At 22.4% G+C, this 21,477-nt stretch overlaps 1 protein-coding gene across 1 annotated transcript in view; it reads left to right on the plus strand.

Annotated features, from left to right (window-relative positions):
- The first annotated feature begins 3,967 nt into the window (after window positions 1–3,967).
- LOC107068631 (BMP and activin membrane-bound inhibitor homolog) overlaps window positions 3,968–21,477 on the plus strand; it is a 39,879-nt gene continuing 22,369 nt past the window's right edge. The window contains exon 1 of the mRNA XM_089178992.1: window positions 3,968–4,600. Coding sequence (XP_089035118.1) covers window positions 4,459–4,600 — 142 coding nt within the window. The 5' untranslated portion in view covers window positions 3,968–4,458. The remainder of the gene's footprint in view (window positions 4,601–21,477) is intronic.

The following is a 21,477-nucleotide window of genomic DNA, read 5'->3' on the forward strand; positions in this document are numbered from 1 at the left end:
ACTTTTTAATGTATCAATATAAACACATACACACATATTCCATTAAAAGTGGGCCTTATTATTGGTAGATGTAAAAATGGTATAGGGATCCCAGTAGAAGATGGGGGTGGGGTTAGGATTGGGAGAAGGGGAAGAAGAAGGATTGGAAAGGACCGGAACCGGTCCTCGATCTTTCTCCCTCTCTCTCTCTCTCTTTTGAAACCAGGTGCCCAATCGTGGATTGAAAAGTAATGTCTTCTAACTGAATGGTCTGACCACCGTACTCGTTTCACTCGACTAAAATCAATCACTCTGGTTAAAGCAGAACAATTCGACGAGGTCTTTCCACTTCTAGATTTACCGCACGAACATCTCAAACCCCTCCCCCAAGTCTCCCCTTCATCCCCCTCATTCCCCCATACCTCTGACGTTTCCTACGGAGCATCTTTGAACGAGCTTAACATCTTATAGATAAATATCTCTACCTTGTCTAACTCGTTCCTCTACCATTCTCCTTCTGGTTGGATTACTTTTTTTTGCTCCTCTTTTTGTATATATATATTGGTTTTATGTTTTTTTTCTGTTTTTTTTTTTTTTTTTTTATGTGTTTTACTTTTCATACTCTTCCTACTGATGATTATTAGCTTTTACACGATCGTAGATAGTTGTCGTCATTTGTAGAACAATTTTGTAAAATCAATTATAAATAAAATATGTAATATTAGGTTGGCAAGAAAGTAATTTCGGTTTTCTAATGTGAAATATTACTTTCTTACCAATCCAATAATATTATATGTATATACACATATTATATAATATTTAATATATTATTTTATAATATTATAATATTATTATTATAATAATTAATAATAAAATAATATAAATATATTATATAATTATTATATTATTTTATAATATAATATATATAATATATAAATTAAATATAATAATAATATTATTATTATAGTAAATATATAATAATAAAATAATATAAATATATTATAATTATTATTATATATGTATATATATATATATATATATTTACTTACTACCTAAATTACTTTTATGCCAACCCAATATATTAGGTAGACCGTAAAAGTAATGACATTTTCTAATCTCAAATTCAAACGAATACATTTTTTTCTAACAAGTTTTTATTTTTAATCAATTAATGTAATTTCCACCATCCCTCGTTATCAACAAACTTTTTCAGTTTTTTTTTTTCAATTATCGATCAGTTTTTGATAAAAATATAAAAAATTCGACATTAGTAGAAACGCCATTACTTTTGGGTCCTCCTAATATGTTCGTGTATACTAAACGATATTTGTGATTGGTTTTATGTCAGTTTTGTATGGGAACTTTTATGGATTTTTCTATTGTTATTGTTATATTGAAATATAAAGATGGCTGATAGTTTCGATTGAACGAATGGGTTGATGTCTGCCTGAAGGTACGTTTTAACGAAGTAAGAACAAATATGAAGTGGTGTGTTATTATCTGGATCACCGTTAAATTTTACTATGTATGCTAACAGCTGTACCTTTTTACTGTTTCCTTTCTTTTCCCCCTTTTCTTTTCTTTTTATCCTATGTCTGTTCAGCTCAAATAACGGACCCAAAGTTTGCAACAGTAAAATAGATTTTATTTTATTTTATGATAAAATATTGGAAATAAAATAAAAATTATGCAAATATTTAAATATATATATATGATTTGTGCAATTAGAACAAAACTTTTGAACACGTTCAAAAAAAAAAAACAAAAAATGATTTAAAAAAAAAAAAAAAGAAAAAGACCCGAAAACAAATGCGCGAGACGTTCGGTAATGTCGAATAAAAATGGGGGATGCTGTTAAAGAGAGAAAAGATAAGAGAAAGAAATAAAAAGAAAATAACATCGTCGTCGTCGTCGTCGTCGTCGTCGTCGTCGTCGTCGTCGTCGTCGTCGTCGTTGTAGTCGTTGAAAGTGGGCCCTACGGCTAAGAACTTCGTGGAATTCGCTTTGAGCGAACGTAATTAACCGAAGGAATAATATCTAACGTTAAGGCCCCCGTTGTCGGACGACATCGCGAATAAAACCGGTCTTCTGTTCTTACCCAGGTGCTTTGAGATTTCGATCGATCGATAAATCCGATCGATTCGAACGAGATCGAAACGATTCGTCGATTTATCGAATCGAATTTATTCGATGAAAAAATACGACAAATTTTTTTTTCTCTTTTTATATACGATAATTTTATTCATTTAATATTTATTCACGTAAAACAATATTTAACAAATAATTATTATTTTTAAATTAATATACATATACAATATCTATATTTTAGTATTAATATATATATATATTAATAATACAATAATACAATATTTATATTATCATTATTTTATATACTATATGATTAGATATATAATATAATATAATATAATTAAATATATTATATTATTTATATATTTTATTATAATTTTATATTATAATTATTAATTTTTATTATATATTTTATTATAATATATTATTATAAAATATATATATAATATTTTATTATATATTATATTATTTTATATATATATATATATATATATATATATATATATATTTATTTATTTATTTATTTATTTATTTATTATATATATTTATTATATATATAATAAATATTATATATATATTATATATTTATTATATATTATAAAATATATAAAATATATATATATATATATATATATATATATTATATTATATTAATTATATTATAATAAATATAATATAATTATATTAATAATTATGTTAATGGTTGATAATAAAAATAATAATCTAATAATCAAATATTCAAATTAACACAAAAAAATGTAAGTTCGCATTAAATGGAATAAAGGTAACGAAAAAAAAAAGGCACAGCTGATGACGATGACTATGACGATGACGATGATTCTGTTGCTGTTGCTGCTGTTACTGGCACGAGAGACTACGGATTTGCGAGATGACGGAAGATCAAATGTAAGAGAGACAAAGACAGTTAAACGAAGACAGAGAGAGAAAGTTTGAGAGAGAAAAAGAAAAGAGAGAGAGATAGAAAGAGAGAGATAAGTGCGACGGGTGCACACACATACATACACGTGCAAAATACACTGGCGTCATTGCCTCAGGGCTTAGGCGCCACTCTCTTTCCTCTTTTTCCCCCTACCCTTCTGTCCCTTTTCCTTTTTCCTTTTCTCTCTCTCTCTCTCTTTCTTTCTCTTTAGTTTTCCTACACTTCCCGTTGTATGAAAAGAGAGAGAGAGAGAAACTTAACTTTACCAGAGCAGTCGACGGATACTTAAAGTAGTGTACACTAACATAGATGAATTTTATTCATGTGTTCTTCGTTTCATTTCTTTTTACTATATTTATTATTATTTTTTGTAAAACATTTTTTATATTATTTGTAATTATTATAATAAATATTGTATAATAAAAATATTGTGTAATTATTATATAAAATATATATATATATATATATATTTATTATTTATTGCAGGTATTTTATAATATGTTTATGAAGAAGTTTTAATTAATGTTAAAAATAACATTATTTATTTCTAATAAATATTTCTAATAAAAATTAGAATTTATTTTAAATTATTTTTATTTGAAATATTTTTATAAAACATTTTTCTTATATTTTTCTATAGAATTTTCAATATATTTGTTAGCATAAATAATTTGTTATTATGTTATATATCATATGTGTTATTAGTTAATATGTATATGTATATTGAAAACAATTGTGCGTGTTTTTATATATGTATTAACTGTATTTGTATGTAAGGTTGCGTTTATCCGATCTTAGCCGAGCATTGACGAACAGTAACGGTGGTGATGGTGGTGGCGGCATTTGCTTTTTGAGAGAAAGGGGAGAGAGAGAGAGAGAGAGAGAAAGAAAGAGATTGGTAGTAGAGAGCGTTGTGGTGGGGGGTGGGAGAAAGAGAGGGTACTCGTCAGCCCCCCCGAGAGTCTTCCTCAGTCGGTCGTCGGAGCGCGCCGTGTACGCATGTTAAATTTATTCTTTTTAAGTATAATTGTATATCACATACTTCTAGATTATTTTTTTTTTTCGATCATTTACGAATTAAGATAAATTTGATCATTGTATTTAATTATCCGTCACATTTTTCGCTTTCGTTATTTTAAAATTTTTTTTTTTTTTTAATTTATTTTTCTTTTCGTTTGTTTAATTACACACTGACACATCCCCCATTGTCTTATTACGATATAACGATCGTGAATTTGACAAAAGTTATCAAAAGTTTTTGACTTCTCTTGCGAAATAAGAAGAAGAAAGAAGAACCACGTGCTTTCGAATAATAATAATAATAATAATAATAATAATAATAATAATTAATCGATCGGATTATTTCGTTTTGTTCTTTAACGATTTATTTAAAATCGTTATTGTTAATTTTCATCATTGTGAGATTATTTGTTCGTAAATAAGTGTCAATCATGTTGTCCTGGGACATGTCAACCATCGTTATGATAATGACGACCATCAATTTGGTTTACACTAATGGAGCTTCCATTGATTTTGATTCTACTGATTATGATGGGCTTTCGGAAAACGAAGATAAATCTTCCAATGACAAAGGTAAACTTTCTTTTTTTATTAAAGTTTTCTTTTATTATATTTAAAATTAAATTACACGAGAGTCCAATATATATATATATATATATATATATATATATATATATATATATATATATATATATATAATATTACAATACAAATTTATTAATTTGATATATTGATATATTATTATTTAATTTATTATAAAAAAAAATAATCTTTATATTATTTTATTATAATACAAATATTATAATACAATTATATATTATTAATATATTTATAAATATTTTTTAGTATTTAATATAAAATTTCTGTACTTTATATATTTATATAACATAAATATTATATATATATATATAAATAAATTATAATATATTAATCCAATATACTAAATTATATAACATACTAATTTAGTATTATATATTTAGTATAATTAGTATATTGTTATATTATATATTATAATATGTATTTTAATTTTTTGTTTCTTTTAAAGTTATTTAAATATGAAATATTTTTAAATGAAGAAATTTCGATAATTAATACCATAATTGAAGGGATAGTTTTATGATTTTTCTTTTATTGGTTATTTTACGTGAATTTTATGTATATTACGATAGTTCACGTAACTTTATGAGTAGTTCCATTACGATAATCGACAGTGTAACACTTTCGAGTAGTTTACAATATCTCAATTGCGTTTATCTTGAATAGTTAAAAGAATATATGATATGTTTATTGCTTTCTTCCTATTTCTATCGATGTTTAAAATACTTCAAAGATTCACATCGTTAAATCGTACGTCATATTATTAAAATTTGATGTAGTTAGTTAAACGTATAAAAAAAATATATATTTCATTTATTTTATTTGAAAAAAATTAACAATAAGATAAAAATATTATTATCTATCGAAAAGATTGTGTTTTCTTTATTTTCGTGAATTTTTTTCTTTTTTTCTTTTTTTCTAAAGAAGAAGAAGAATACAAAATATTTTTGATTTAGGTAACATACAAATATTTTCAATTATAATATTATATTTAACGTTTCATTTTTAATATTGCATATGAAAACAATATTATGGTAAAGTCAAGGGTGTATTACTCATCATACGACCCCCTTAAAGCTAAAAGTTGTATCGTCCAATGAGATTTGTTTATTCTGGTATCTTTGGACGCACGTGCGCGACCCTAAACGCGTGTTCTGCATCATGTTTTGTGTAGGTAAATAAAATACATGTATTATAACACGCGAATCTGATGACAAGTTTCTTATTAATTAGAATTTCGGTTTATATTTAAATCAAGAAAATAACAGGACAAATTTGTGTTTGCTGATAAGATTTGTTACTCTAATGTAAACAATTGTTTTCTTTCTTCTCACTTTTTTTGTTTTTAATTACGATTTACGGAATATAATATAATCGTGTGAAAGATCTATCGAGAGAATTTACAGACGATTCGTATTAAAAAGAAATAAATTAAATAATTTATTATTTTTATATAATTATTATATAAAAACAAATATTATATATAAATATATTATATGATAAAATTTATATATATTTAATTATATATATATATAATAATAATATATATATATATATATATATATATATATATATATATATATATATAATTATTAATAAATATAAAAAAATAATAAATATAACAATATAATAGTATAATATATATATTATTTATAATTATATATATATTAATTTATATAATAATAATATATATTTATATAAATTATATAAAATTATATAAATTTATATAAAATAATAATTAATTGTATATTATATTATTATATATTTAAAAATATTTTAAATGCAACAAAATAGAAAAATTGTATGCTATTTTAATTGAATATTATTATTTTAATATTAAATATTTATTAATCGAATAAAAAAAATCATTTCAAATGCGACACCATAAAGAATCGATAATAATTCACACAATAAAAAATAATTTCGATATTATGCTAGACTTATTTTTTTTGTTTTGTTTTGTTACACAGTACAAATATATTTGAACAAATGGTAGACTGAATTTTATTAATTAAAATTTATTCAAAGCATTAATTATCTAATCTTTTTTTGTTTTATTATTATTATTTTAAAATAAAAATAACTTTGAGATAACGTAATAAAAAAATATTTGTAAAAATTCTAATATGATATTTTCAAAGTATCACAATTTTAATTAGAAATTTAATTAATTTATAATCAATGTTGTTTATCAATCCTCTTCTTTATGCATTAAATAGTTATTCATTTGAATTAATATTATTACTTAGAAGTATAGACCGATATATATATATATATATATATATATATAAATATATATTAACAAAAGTTAATCAATCTCACTGATTCGTGATTCCTGGAAACGTGTCGATCATCACGAAAGAAAAAGAAGAGTAAAAAAAAGAAAAAATTCAGCCAGTCAGTCAGTCAGTCAGTCAATCAGTCAGTCAGTCAGTCAGTCAGCATCATTAGGATAAGCAATGATAAGAGTGCTTCAAGAGAAAGATACATTTTCTAATAAAAATACAAAAAGTGTAGAGAACCGAGAAAGAGCTTCTTTTAGAATCTGAGAAACTGTTATTGCTCGAGTGAAATCGTTCTGAGAATGTGTAAGTGCATACACAGGACACACATATACACAATATAAGCATAGATTAATACACATGCAAATTGCATTAGGTTGCATTTACGTTACATAGATACATACATATTCGAATATAAAGGCTTTCATTTCTAAATAAGTATTTGTGAACGTATACACATTAGAAACATACACTATCAGTCAAAAGTTTATAAATCGTTCGTTGATTAAATTATTTACAAACAATTCAAATATATATTCTATTTTTAAATTATATATATCAAATGTGTTGACAATTTAAAAATGATGTTTTAGAAACATTTTAGTTATCTTCTTACATTTACATAAAACTTTTAAATGTAGTTCATACGACAAATGTAAAATAACTTTTACTGGAATATTTTTAACACCTTCTATAATAAATATGGAAAAAAAAAAAATATATATATATATATATATATATATATATATATATATATATATAATTAAAAATTAATTAAGAAAATGATTGAGAATATAATATAATATACTGTTATTTTAAAATACAAAAGTTATATATTATTTTGATAAAGAGATAATTTTAATGATCAAAATATTACACATAATAAATTATAAATTTATAAATAATAAAAATATAAATATACTTAATTTTTGCCTATATAAAATATTATATTATTAAAAATTGTTTTTATGATATAACGTAATATATTATACAATTTTTATAAATTAAATTATATAATATAATAATAGTATTTTTCTTTTTTTTTAATTATATTAATAATACCAAATAATAGTATTAAATAGTACCAAATTAATATAATTACAATTATATATAAATTAAATTATATAATATAATAATTGTATTTTTTTAATGGTATTAATAATACCAAATAATGATATTAAATAATACCAAAATAAATCATAAAAAAATACATTATTATTTGTTTATTCCAATAGTGTTTATTTTTTGTTTTAATACATAAATTTCCTGTTTCTTTGTATATACGTTTCTAATTCGAAAACTCTTGACCGGTAATGTATAAAAACATGTTTATGTTAAAATACAATGAACACTATTTTCATGTTTTGAATATATATATATATATATATATATAAAATACATTTATTCGCATGAGCTTGTGCACAAGGCGTCAAACGTAATACAAACGTATATTATATTATGTACTCTGGTATTCACGCGCCTAACTGGCGCCCGACATGCATAGTTTACAACGTCTCTTCCGAAAACTTACTGCCGTGAGAACTCGCGAAATTTAAATATTTACTATTTCTTCCGTTTCCTTTCTTTCTTTCTTTCTCTATTTTTTTTTTCTTATTCTTATCTTCTTCATCTTTTTGTACAATTTGTTTTTTGAATTCTCACCTTGCTATCTCTCTCCATGTATTTTATTTTATTTTTGTGTATCATTTTTAAATACATTTATGTAATTATTATATATAAGAATTTTTTTAATAATTTCATTATTTATTAAAATATAATAATTTTACTATATATATATATATATATATATATATATATATATAGTATTATTATATTATACTATTTATATATATATATATATTATTATACTATCTATACACAGTATTATAATGTTACTCTATATATATATAATATAATAATTTTTATTTATAATTTTATATTATATGCTAACATATATATATATTTATATAACTATAATATATATATTATATTAATATAATATAATATTAAAATTTGATTATATTTAAATTTAAATTTTAACATATTTAATATTTTTTATTAATTAATATATATTTAATATAATATTAAAATTATTATATATATATATGTATAGTATAACAAAGTATTCTGATAAACTTTTCGTGAAATAATTTATTGTGAATATAAACATTTCTAATTTCTCTCTTTATTATTTTCTTTTGATTTTTTTTTTGTCTGATTGTGTGCAAGATAGAGAAACATTTTATTACATAATTCTTTGAAAAAAAAAAAAAGAAAAAAGCAAATAAGTTGGTAAACAATTAGACTAGTAGATGGGCGTCGGTCCTATTACCTCTTTTTCTCGTCGCATTTATCGTTCGAATTTACAAAGAACGAAGAACTTTGGCTCTTTACCGATATTCGATTGTGTGCCAAGATATAAATAGACGACGGTTCCCTATAGACGCCGGTTACTGTAAAAGGATACAAAATTTTATCGTATAAAACGTCTTTCGAATTTTTATTTATAATACAGAATTGATCAAAATCGAATATCTGTTCAAGTTCATTTTCAATTCATTATTTTATTTCATATTTCAAATTGTCATAATTCTATATATATATATTACATTTTATATTTTAATGTATTATTTAGAAAAAAAAAAAAAAAACAATTTTATTCAATTTTATCAAAATTGATATAATATAATTTCTTATTAGGATTGCAAATATTCAGATTTATTATTATATTCATTATTATGATGTTTTATTTTTAATATGTATATATACTTTACGACAAGTGTGTTAGAGAAAAACAAACTCTTGCCAAATAATAATAATAATAAAAATAATAATAATAATTTTATAATATATTTACGCGTAAACAACGAATAAACGTATAAAATTATAATTAATATATATATATATATATCATTATATTATATTAATTTATATATTATATTAATATTAAAAATAATAATATTCAACTAGAGAATAAAAAAAACATACACATTTTTCTATTACGTGTGAGAAGAGGTATCTCACATAACCCCAAAGATCACATTTTATTTCCCCATTATCTTCTTATAATAAAACAATTAATATATTTTAAATGTAAAAAAAAAAAAAAAAAAAAAAAGATATGAACTTTCCCATAGAGAGGAAGAAAGAGATAGAAGAGGCAAGGTGTTCGTTTAAAATATTTTCAAAAATGCTCGTTCATTGAAATTAACAACGTGAGCATCCACCGTATATACACACACACACACATACACATAAACACATATATACTTTTTTAAGAGTCAACACACATGGCATGTATATAAACGAGGGTACAGTACGGCTTGTCGTTTCACACATATTCCCCCCCTTTCATCCCCTTCTTTCAAACGCACACACACATACACACATGATACAGTGTGTACATATATGTATACACATATAAGTGTTGTTAAAAGAGCAGCTGGGATCTTACGTACGCATGAACGCACACAAACACATATGTGTTAGTATATATACACATATATATGTATATGCATGACCGTCTGTTCCCCCCCTACCACCACCACTAGTATTGGTTAAATAGTATTTGTGCTCGACAAGGAAAGTTAGTCTAGACTCGTACGTACACGCATAAACATACACATATACATAACGACGGCGCTTATAGTAGAATATATACACTAATACATTGATAAACCGGTGGCGCCTGTCGGGCACACGAGTGTGCACGGGTGCGTGACGAGTTGCGGACTCCTTTGTCCGTGTGTCCCGCGTTACAGTAGCGTGCATAACTTATGGTCCCGTGAAGAATATTTGTCTGCTTTTATTTTTTTTTTCTTTTTACTTCTTCTTCTTCTTCTTCTTCTTCTTCTTCTTCTTTTTATATGTTATTTTCTTTTTTTAAATAGACGGTATGCAATTAAGGAACAACGAGCCATACATGGCTTCTATAGCATTTAATGATACTTCCATTTTGATTCGGATTAAAGATTACGATCCTCGTTAGCAACTTCATCATTTTAATGCTTTTAGTTTATGATCGAATTGTAATCTAAATTTTGATTCATTATATTTCTTTTGTTTGCATTTATTTGTTTTTATTATTATTATATTTTTCAAGTGTATTATCAAGTATTTAACAATAGTTTGAATAATTGTTAGAATATATAATTCATTTTTATGTATTATTTGTTATTTAATTATTTCAGTCTTCTTATTATTTAATTTATATATTTTATTATAATATTTATTTTAGTATTTTTATATTTTATTATTTACTTATTTTAGTATTTTTATTATTTAATTTATATTCTTTATTACTTTATTATTTTGGTATTTTTATTATTTAATTTATATTCTTTATTACTTTATTATTTTGGTATTTTTATTATTTAATTTATATTTTTTATTACTTAATTATTTTGGTATTTGTATTATTTAATTTATATATTTTATTAATAATTTATTTTAGTATTTTTATATTTTATTATCTACTTGTTTTAGTATTTGAATTATTTAATTTATATTTTTTATTATTAATTTATTTTAATATTTTTATATTTTATCATTTACTTATTTTAGTATTTTTATTATTTAAGTTATATTTTTTAGTATTAATTTATTTCAATATTTTTATATTTTATTATTTACTTATTTTAATATTTTTATTATTTAATTTATATTTTTTATTATTTAATTTATATTTTTTATTATTTCATTTATGTATTTTTATTATTTAATTATTTTAGTATCTTTTTATCATTTAATATATGATTAATGTAAACTTAATGTTCTATAAAACCAATTTAATTAATTTGTATTTTGTTTTATGTAAGTTTTAATATTCAAATCAAAATCTTATCTACCAATTAATTAAATATATTTTTTTAAATTTTTAGATAGATAATTTACTAATAATAAATATATCTATCTATAAAAAAGAAATACCTTGATCGCATTCCATAAACATTTATTGGTGACTTAATAAGTAGATATGAGATCATTAAACATAATCTTGTCTCGTATACTTATATCAAAGAAACTTTTTCACGCTTATTATAGAAAATCAATAATCATAGACCCACAGCTAGATTATTATATCATTATACGGATATATATCTTACGTATTTCTTACATAAAATTACAAATAACGAAAAGGATTTATATCTTTAATCACAGACTAGATGACTCCAATTTATTCGTAATTAAGATTTTTTTTAATACAAACTAGTTTCGAATAGTCAAACTACACATTTAATCATATAAATCATTAATTTTAAATATATATATATATATATTTATTTATAAATATATTATATTTTATTATATATATTTATTATAAATATATTATATTTTATATATTTTATTTATTATATTTATATATATTATATTATATATTTTATATTTATTATATATATATATTATATCTGAATAAATAAACAAATATACTACCACCTTTTGATTCTTCCGAAATAAATAATAATATAACAAATAATTGTTTATGTAGGGGGGCCTTCGGGTTAAACACCCTAAAGGGGTATACCTGAAAAATAAACTTCTTCTAAATAATTGTTTACCAAAATACAAATTTAATAATTAACAATATACTTTAATCTATTCCTCTGCTTAAAACTATTTAAAATTGTATTAAAAATATACCAGTAGTAACAGTTAATTATTCTTCTCATTCATGAATAATAAATAATAATAATAATAATAACGTAATAATAACCAATGATCGAATAAATCTAACAATACTTGAATAGATTTAGCAACATTAAAAAAAAAAAAAACAAAAAGAAAGGTAAAATAATGAGTGGTATAATACTTTTAAGCATTCCTTTGGCAATATCAATTTACATTTGGAATTGTGCAAAAGTCCGAGCACGACTTGGTTTAAAACTTGCCGAGCCCATTCGGTGTCGGCAGCAGCAACAGCAACAGCAGCAGGCGCGTTTTTAACGACGCGATTACGCGCCTTCGGGAAGATGTCGACTACTAAACGCCTAAAGGTTTCTTCATACCTTTAACGATTGCGATCACGTAGATGTCAATCGTTTCCTTCGTTTCATTATATGTATGTGTATGTGTTTGTTTGTTTGTGTGCGTTATACCATTTAACTATCCAAGAGAAAGAGAGAGAGAGAGAGAGAGAAAAGAGCTTTACCGTGTCGTGTTTTCTTTTAAACGTTCGTAAATCATTCAGAATTAACGATCCTGCTGCTTATTTCTCTTATTTTCTTTTTCTTTTTTCTATTTTCTTATTTTCTTTGACTTCTCTTTTTACTAGGGTAAGAAAAAACAAAAAAAGAGAAATAGAAAAGCGATGATTTTTTTTTTTTTTTTTTGGTGAATTTCAATGTTGCATTTTACTAACACCTTTTAAAGATTCTAAATGAATTATGCAAGTAGGTAATTAATGCGAAATAGTTACATAGTATTTGCAATACTAATTATTGCATATTTTTTGGTTTTAAATAGTCAAAGAAGATGCAGTGATAAGGGTTATGGATATATATTTGTTTACAGCTATAACTAGTACTAAAGAAATATATTTATATATTTATATTTTATATATTTCTTTTTTGATTATTTATTATTGTATTTTATATTTTTTATTATTATATTTTATAGATTATATATTATTATATTTTATATATTATATATAATAATATATAATAATATAATTAATATATATTAATTAAATTAATATTAATAATTAAAATATAATAATATTTTATATATTTTATTATTATACTTTTTATATTATATATTATTAAATTTTATATTTATATATTTTAAAGATAGATGCATTATATATTTTATTATAATATATTTTATATATTATATATAATAATATATAATAATATAATTAATATTAATAATTAAAATATTATTATATTTTATATATTTTAATATTATATTTTTTATATTATATATTATTATATTTTATATATTCTATTATTATATATTATAGAATAATCTTTCTTTGCTTCCCCGAAGGGTTACAATTCTTTTTACATTCCCTTCAACCTCATTTATTATATATTATATTTATATATTTTAAAGATAGATGAATTATAATAGTTTTTTGTTTGTATTCTTTTTAGAAGAATTTCCAAAAAAAAAAAAAAAAAAAAAAAAATAAAAGTCACCTAATATTCTTCGTATATTTATCGTCACTTATTAATAAATAATTATCATAGATGTATCATCATTAATTATTCTAAACGTTGTATCTCTCCAACGTCATTACAAACATCATTTTCATATTAATCATATATTCATATTCATCTTCTATTTTGAAAAATTCAATTATTCAATGTTCTCCGATCCATTGACGACGAATTTCTTCGTAGACTCGAATCGAACTTGTTTCTTTTTTTATTTTTTTTACAAATTATTATTATTATTTTTTTTTTTTTTTTAAATTACTGACATATTATCACGAGAGCAAGGATAAATATAAACGGTGGCTCCTTCTTTAAAACGCATTGCTTGTCGTATCGAACTCGTTGTAATTCTGTCCATCGAGGTTACCTTAGCTCCAACAATACAGTTGGCCAAATGGACACGTAGATAGACTGGCTTGCATATCTCGTCGCTTATTTGCGTCCTTTTCCTATGACCGTTTGTTTCATCTCTTATTGCTCTCCTAACAACATCCTCCATTTTCTCTAATGTTTATTTATACACACCATTGCTGAAAACTACTCGATCGATCCTAATTTATCTCTCTTTTCTCTCCTTTCTCTCCTTTCTCTTTCTCTCTCTCTCTCTCTCTCTCTCTCTCTCTTTCTCTGTCTTTCTCAACAAAAAAATATTAAAAATAAAACAATATTAAAATAATAGCACGTTCATACTTCAAATATATTGTTTCTGTATTTTTTTTTTTTTTCTCAAAATTGCATCATTAAGTTTGTTTAATTTTGTTTAAATAAAAGTAGAGCGCATTTTATTATGAGATTTGTATAAATAGAACAATTGCAATATTATTATTTTTATTATTATTATTATTATTATTATTATTATTATTATTATTATTATTATTATTATTATTATTATTATTATTTATATAAGAAAATATTTAACATGTTGAAACAAGGGTTGTAAGAACAATTGGAACAATATTAATAATATTATTAATATTATTATTATTATAATTTTTATAAGAAAATATTTTACATGTTGAAACAAGGGTTGTAAGAACAATTGAAACAATATTAATAATATTATTATTATTATTATTATTATTATTATTATAATTTATATAAGAAAATATTTTACATGTTGAAACACGGGTTGTAAGAACAATTGAAACAATATTAATAATAATAATAATAATAATATTATTATTATTATTATTATTATTATTATTATTATTATTATTATTATTAGTAGTAGTAGTAGTAGTAGTAGTAGTAGTAGTAGTAGTAGTAGTAGTAGTAGTAGTAGTAGTAGTATTATTATAATTAATCTAATGAAAATATTGTACATTCTGAAACAAGGGTTGTAAAGATTCGTGGTTATTTTATGATTTATATTTTAAACGAACTAATTAAACAAATTGAGATTTACATTTTTTATTTATTTATTTATTTATTTATTTATTTATTTATTTATTTATTTATTACGAATATGTTTAGTAGATATTTTATTTTATGATTTAGTTTTTTATTACATTTTATTTTATATTATAATATTGGACACATACACACACACACACAAGACAACATTAGTTAATCAAATCAAAATTCTAACCTCGTTTTTGTTAAGAATACTCGTAAACCAAGGTATACAATTGTAATTAGATATTTTGTATAATACATTACATATGTGTATCGTATATTCTAACATATTTCTTTGTACATACGTGTTTGCATATATTTTTTTATGTATGTATTTTTTTTTTTTTTTTTTCATAGAACAAAACAATCACACAAAAGAATATTAATTAACTTTCATAGATGACAATGAATCCAGTTCTAACGGTGAATTTCAAAATGAACGTTGCTTTTATTTATTGTTAGAAACACACACACCATACACGGTACTTTTATTTATTATTAGAAATACACCATACACACACACATATTTGTATAATTTCATTTGTTCTTTAGACTTTAACCTAACATTTAATTTATTTTCACATATCCTTTGAACAAAATTCGATCATCAACGTTTTCTCTCATTCTCTCTCATTCTCTTTAATTCTCCCTTATTCTCTCTCTCTCTCTTTCTCTCTTTCTCTCTCTCTTTCGTCTGAAGATAATTTTATTTTAATTAAAAAAAAAAAAAATGTTGTATTTTTTTTATCTTCTTCTTCTTCTTCTTCTTCTTTGGTTTGAATTGGTCGATCAAAGATCAACATACATCGTATGATTAATTAGTCGGTTCAAGTTAACACGTGTTAACGAAATTAATATGCTACTCTCGTGACTTTGTTGAAGAGAAAGAGAAAGAGAGAGAGAGAGAGAGAGAGGGAGAGGAGGAAGAGTAGGCGTTAACGCAAACTCAACCCGACAATATGTCGCGTGTGTATGTACAAGAGGTCTTCTTAAAGATCGGTCGTTTCGTCGATCTAAAGTTAAACTGTCCGAGTGAGAATTTCATTTTCCTGGCTCGGTGACAACATCATCCTCTTTCTTATTTTGTCCTTTTCTTCTTCTTCTTCTTCTTCTTCTTCTTCTTCTTCTTTTTCTTCTTCTTCATCTTCTTCTTCAACTTCATTTTCATCTTCGTCTTCGTCTTCGTCTTCGTCTTCGTCTTCTTCTTCAATTTCATTTTCATCTTCGTCTTCGTCTTGTAGTTCTTGTTTTTCCTTCCTTTTCCTTTTCTTTTTCTATCTTTCATCGTCACGTTTATCTTATTTCATTTCTTGTTTATTTATTTTTGTTTAATTTAATTTGTTTTGTTTTTTTTTTCCATCAAATGTACAAATATTTGTGCATTCAACGATGGTAGTAACACCTTCTCAACGTTTTGTATATTTTTCAATTGTTTAATCAAAATTATATTTCAAGGTTGTTTATTTTTTATATATATATATATATATGCTTTTGTATTAGTTTTAATTGCTTTGTTAACAATATTTTATTTTATATATTATTATATTATCAATTATATATATATATAAAATTATTTTTTATATTAATAAATTTGTAATATTATATTTAATAATTATAAATTGTAATATATAAGTTAATAACTATTATATATAATATATAATTTAATAATTATAATATATATATATATATAAATTTGCATACGCATATTAATGTAAAATTCTGTTGCAATGATAAACGGAAATTTCCATCAGTTTATATTAATGTTCGAATGAAAATATTCATAAGATAACGCAAAAGAAGTAATTCAGCATTTAAATTATCGCTTTAGAAAAAAAAAAAAAAAAAAATACAAAATAAATGAAAAAAAAAGAAAAAAAAGAAAAAAGAAAGAAAGAAAATATTATTTCTATAATAACATAAAAGATTATTATTTTGTTCATACTTATTGAAAGATCACGTTTCATCGTCATCGTAGTAATACTTATGTTAGATCTTTTATATCTTTTATTATTTTTCTTTTTCTTTTTATCCAAACCAACACGTAGCAAGTAAGTAACTACTTCTTCTTCTTCTTCTTCTTCTTCTTCTTCTTCTTCTGGTCGTTCGTTTTATTCTTCTTATTTTCTGTCAATTCATATCATTCGCACGGAATACTTTATCGTAGTGAAGCAAGCACACACATATGGAATTAACGACGTCAATGGCGCCAAGGGGGTGGCGATCTAAGACTTTTCTCATCGATAATGCATAACACGTTCCTCGTATATGATCCTCTCGGTATCATGCAAAATATCGCAATACGATTGATTCTTTGCACCAACCATTCAAAACATTATTATTCTTTAACAAACAACAGCGATACATTATCGAAATTACTAAAGATTACTAACATAAGATCACTGACATTTACAAAAAACACTATATATATATTTTATAGGTTTTATAATATTTTATGTATTATATTTAATACATTTAATATTAAATATATTGGTTATAGGTTATAATATTATAATATATTAAATATTAAATATTTAATATTAAATATATTAAAAGTTATAGGTTATATATTATATATATATATTATATTTTTAACGCGTTGGTTACAGGTTATAATATTAAATATTATATTTATTATATTTAATATTGTTTATTTTAAATTAATTTTAATACAATTTAAAATTATAATATTATATTATTAATAACAAAATTAATATAATGTTATTATTTGTAACCAAAACCAAGTAAACTTATTAATAATATTATGTAATATATTTACTTTTTTTTTTCTTTATTATAAATTTAATTTTAAATTAATTATTATTTTTTTTTTTTTTTAAATGATTTCTATAACTTCATAATCTCAAATTTTACAAAAAAGAACAAAAAAAGATCCTGAAGAATGAATAGAAATGTGGAGACAGTATATAATATAATTATTCTTCATTTTTGTTAATGACTATTATTATCTTTAGTATATTTTAATTAAACGATATAATTTATTATGATTATCTATTATAATATTATGAGAATTATAGATGATCATCTTAGATTACTTAATGATTTTTAGTTTTAGTAGAGAGGATCATCGTTAGACTCTAAGGATGATAGATATGTGTATGTGTTTGTGTGTGTGTGTGTGTGTGTTTAAACCATACTATATTTTGAACTGGCACTTAACTTGCGCGTTATGTTAATAGCAATGCTTCGTATGCGACATGTTGCAGCGCACAGGCACGCATGCACCACGCATGCACGCGAGCGTTGCGGTATGCATGTATGCATACGTATGCATACGCGTGAGCCAAGATGCATCGAATTCAAATGAACTGGCTCCCGCGAACGTGGTTTCTTCTATCTTTTCCAGGCCCCCCCTTTCCCCCACCACCCTTTGCAACCCCCCTTTCTTCTTGTTTTTCTTCTTCTTTTCGTCCTCATCTTCAACTTCATCGTCATCCAGTTCTCAAACACACATTTTATCTCATTTACAATTTTGTAATTTAAGTCTTATCGTAATTTTATTCTACTTTTGTTTTTTTTTTCTTTCTTTCTTTTTTTTTTTCATTCGTAATATTCATTTTAATTAATGACAATTTACGATATTTTTTATATTCATAGGAATTTTTAATGAAATGTAAATGTATATGATTTATCGGAAATTATTATAGACTTTTTAGTTGGAAATAATGTTATATCTGTATATTGTCGGCGATAAATTAATATCTTTTTTTTTTTTATATATTTGTATCACTAAAAATATATATTTTAAATAATAACAATAATATAATATATATATATATATATATATATATATATATAATAACTACTTTCTAATATAATAATATAATCTAATATAATAATTTAATATAATATAATTAATATCATTTAATATATATAATATAATATATTTTATAATATAATATATTATAATATTGTAATATTATATTAATATAATATAATATATTTTATAATATTGTTATATTCTAATATTGTAATATTATATATTTGTAATATAATAATATTTGTAATAATATTATATATATTTATTACAATTATAAATTAATTATAAATTATAAGATTATAAATTAAATATAAATTATAAAAAATTATAAAAAATTATAAAATATATATATTAACAAATTTATCATCGCACGAACCATTTAAAATATTCAAAGTTATGTTCTAAATTTTGTTCACCTGTTCAACATTCAATATTCTCTATGATACAACAATTTTATAATATATTTTATTTTTTCAACCCAAAAAAAGCAACTAATCGAATTAAAGTTTAAACTAATTTGTATAACATACAAAGACTATGTAAAAAAAAAAAAAAAAATAGGAAAAAGAAACTTTCTCACAATCCTTAATTACATTTTCTGCGTTGCAAGATTCCTACCATGAATGTAATTAAAAAAAAAAGACTAGAAAATGTTTTACCATGAAATAAGAGAGAGAGAGAGAGAGAGAGATAAAGATAGTGAAAATGCAAATGTCTGTCTGTTTAATGTTAACTTGGAACAATCGAATGGAAGAGATCTCACACTTATACTGTGGGATCGTGACACCAATCAGGATCACGTTTTATGTTAGTTGTGTATAGTTTCCAATAATGGCCAGGAGCAATTCACGATCGATCGATTGACCGGACTTTCAAGCTTCCTCGTTAGGTATTACTCATTTTTCTTCTATCAACCCATTACTCTGGCTAACCCATTCATTCCTACCATTCAGATAAACACAATTTTTTTTTTTTTTAATTATTTGATTTTATTTTTTTTTTTTTTTACATCCTTTTTACTTTTACTCTCTATTCATTCTACATTCTACGTGAACTTTACTACGAGAGCATTTACGTTTTGTAGTAAATTGTATTTCTTATTTTTTTTTTGCTTTTGTTTTATTATGTTTTGTTTTTGTTTTGTTTTGTTTTGTTTTAATTCTATTTGGATAAAGGGAAAGGAAGAAACGATTTAAAAGGGAATTACCTTCACCTTATTACTTAACCGTTGATTCATTTGTCTATTAATAGTTATACCTACTCTAAGCGATCATATTTTAAATGTCAAACGGGTTGAACCACCAACAGTTACGGATTGTTAACAACGAGTTTTATTTATTGTTTCCTCCTTGTTTTACTTGTCTTTTTTTTTACATTTATTTATTTATTTGTATCTAGATCGTGAATTGAATATATCGTATAATAAAACTTTTATATGTGGTGTATTAACTGTATAATGAAAAAAACTTTGAAATAATTATATGTATAACAAAATACAGAAAAAAAAAGATAAGAAAAAATAAACATCTCGGTAATATTTCATTTTCCAATTACAACGTTATTTCTTAATATACTGTATATGTGAGCTATATATGTATAATGTTCAATACCAATATCGTGATAATTATAGGGAACGAATTTATACTGTACTGTATAATTAATGATCAATTTATAAGACAGTTTTCTTTTTAATGAACTCTTATGGAAAGTCACATTTTAATTACTTTATAGAATATATTAATAAATTCATTTTCTTTTTCTTTTACTTCTACGCTGATTTTTTTTTTTTTTTTTTTTTTTTTAGTTTCGTTTAATTACTTTAATGTCGATCATCGACATAATCACATACAACGAGAGAAAAAAAATTGAATAAATTAATATATTAAATATAAATTATATTAATTATATGAAATACAAAAATACAAATAAATTATATTGTATGAAAGTAATTTATTAAAAAATTATTATAATAAAATATATAAAAAATTCTATAATATGAAAATTAATTATTGGGAAATTATAATATATATATATATATATATATATATATATATATATATATATATATAATATAATACAATAATTTAATAATTAATTAATATTATAGAAAAAATATTATAATTTATTATATTATTAATATTATATAATTACTAATATTCTAATATTATAACAATTATATTAAATTATATTATATATATAATATAATATAATAATTTAATAATTAATTAATATTATAGAAAAAAT

This window comes from Polistes dominula, unplaced genomic scaffold (genome assembly GCF_049000335.1).
Source record: "Polistes dominula isolate Pdom_NZ unplaced genomic scaffold, Pdom_raw_medaka contig_18, whole genome shotgun sequence".
Classification (NCBI taxonomy): domain Eukaryota; kingdom Metazoa; phylum Arthropoda; class Insecta; order Hymenoptera; family Vespidae; genus Polistes; species Polistes dominula.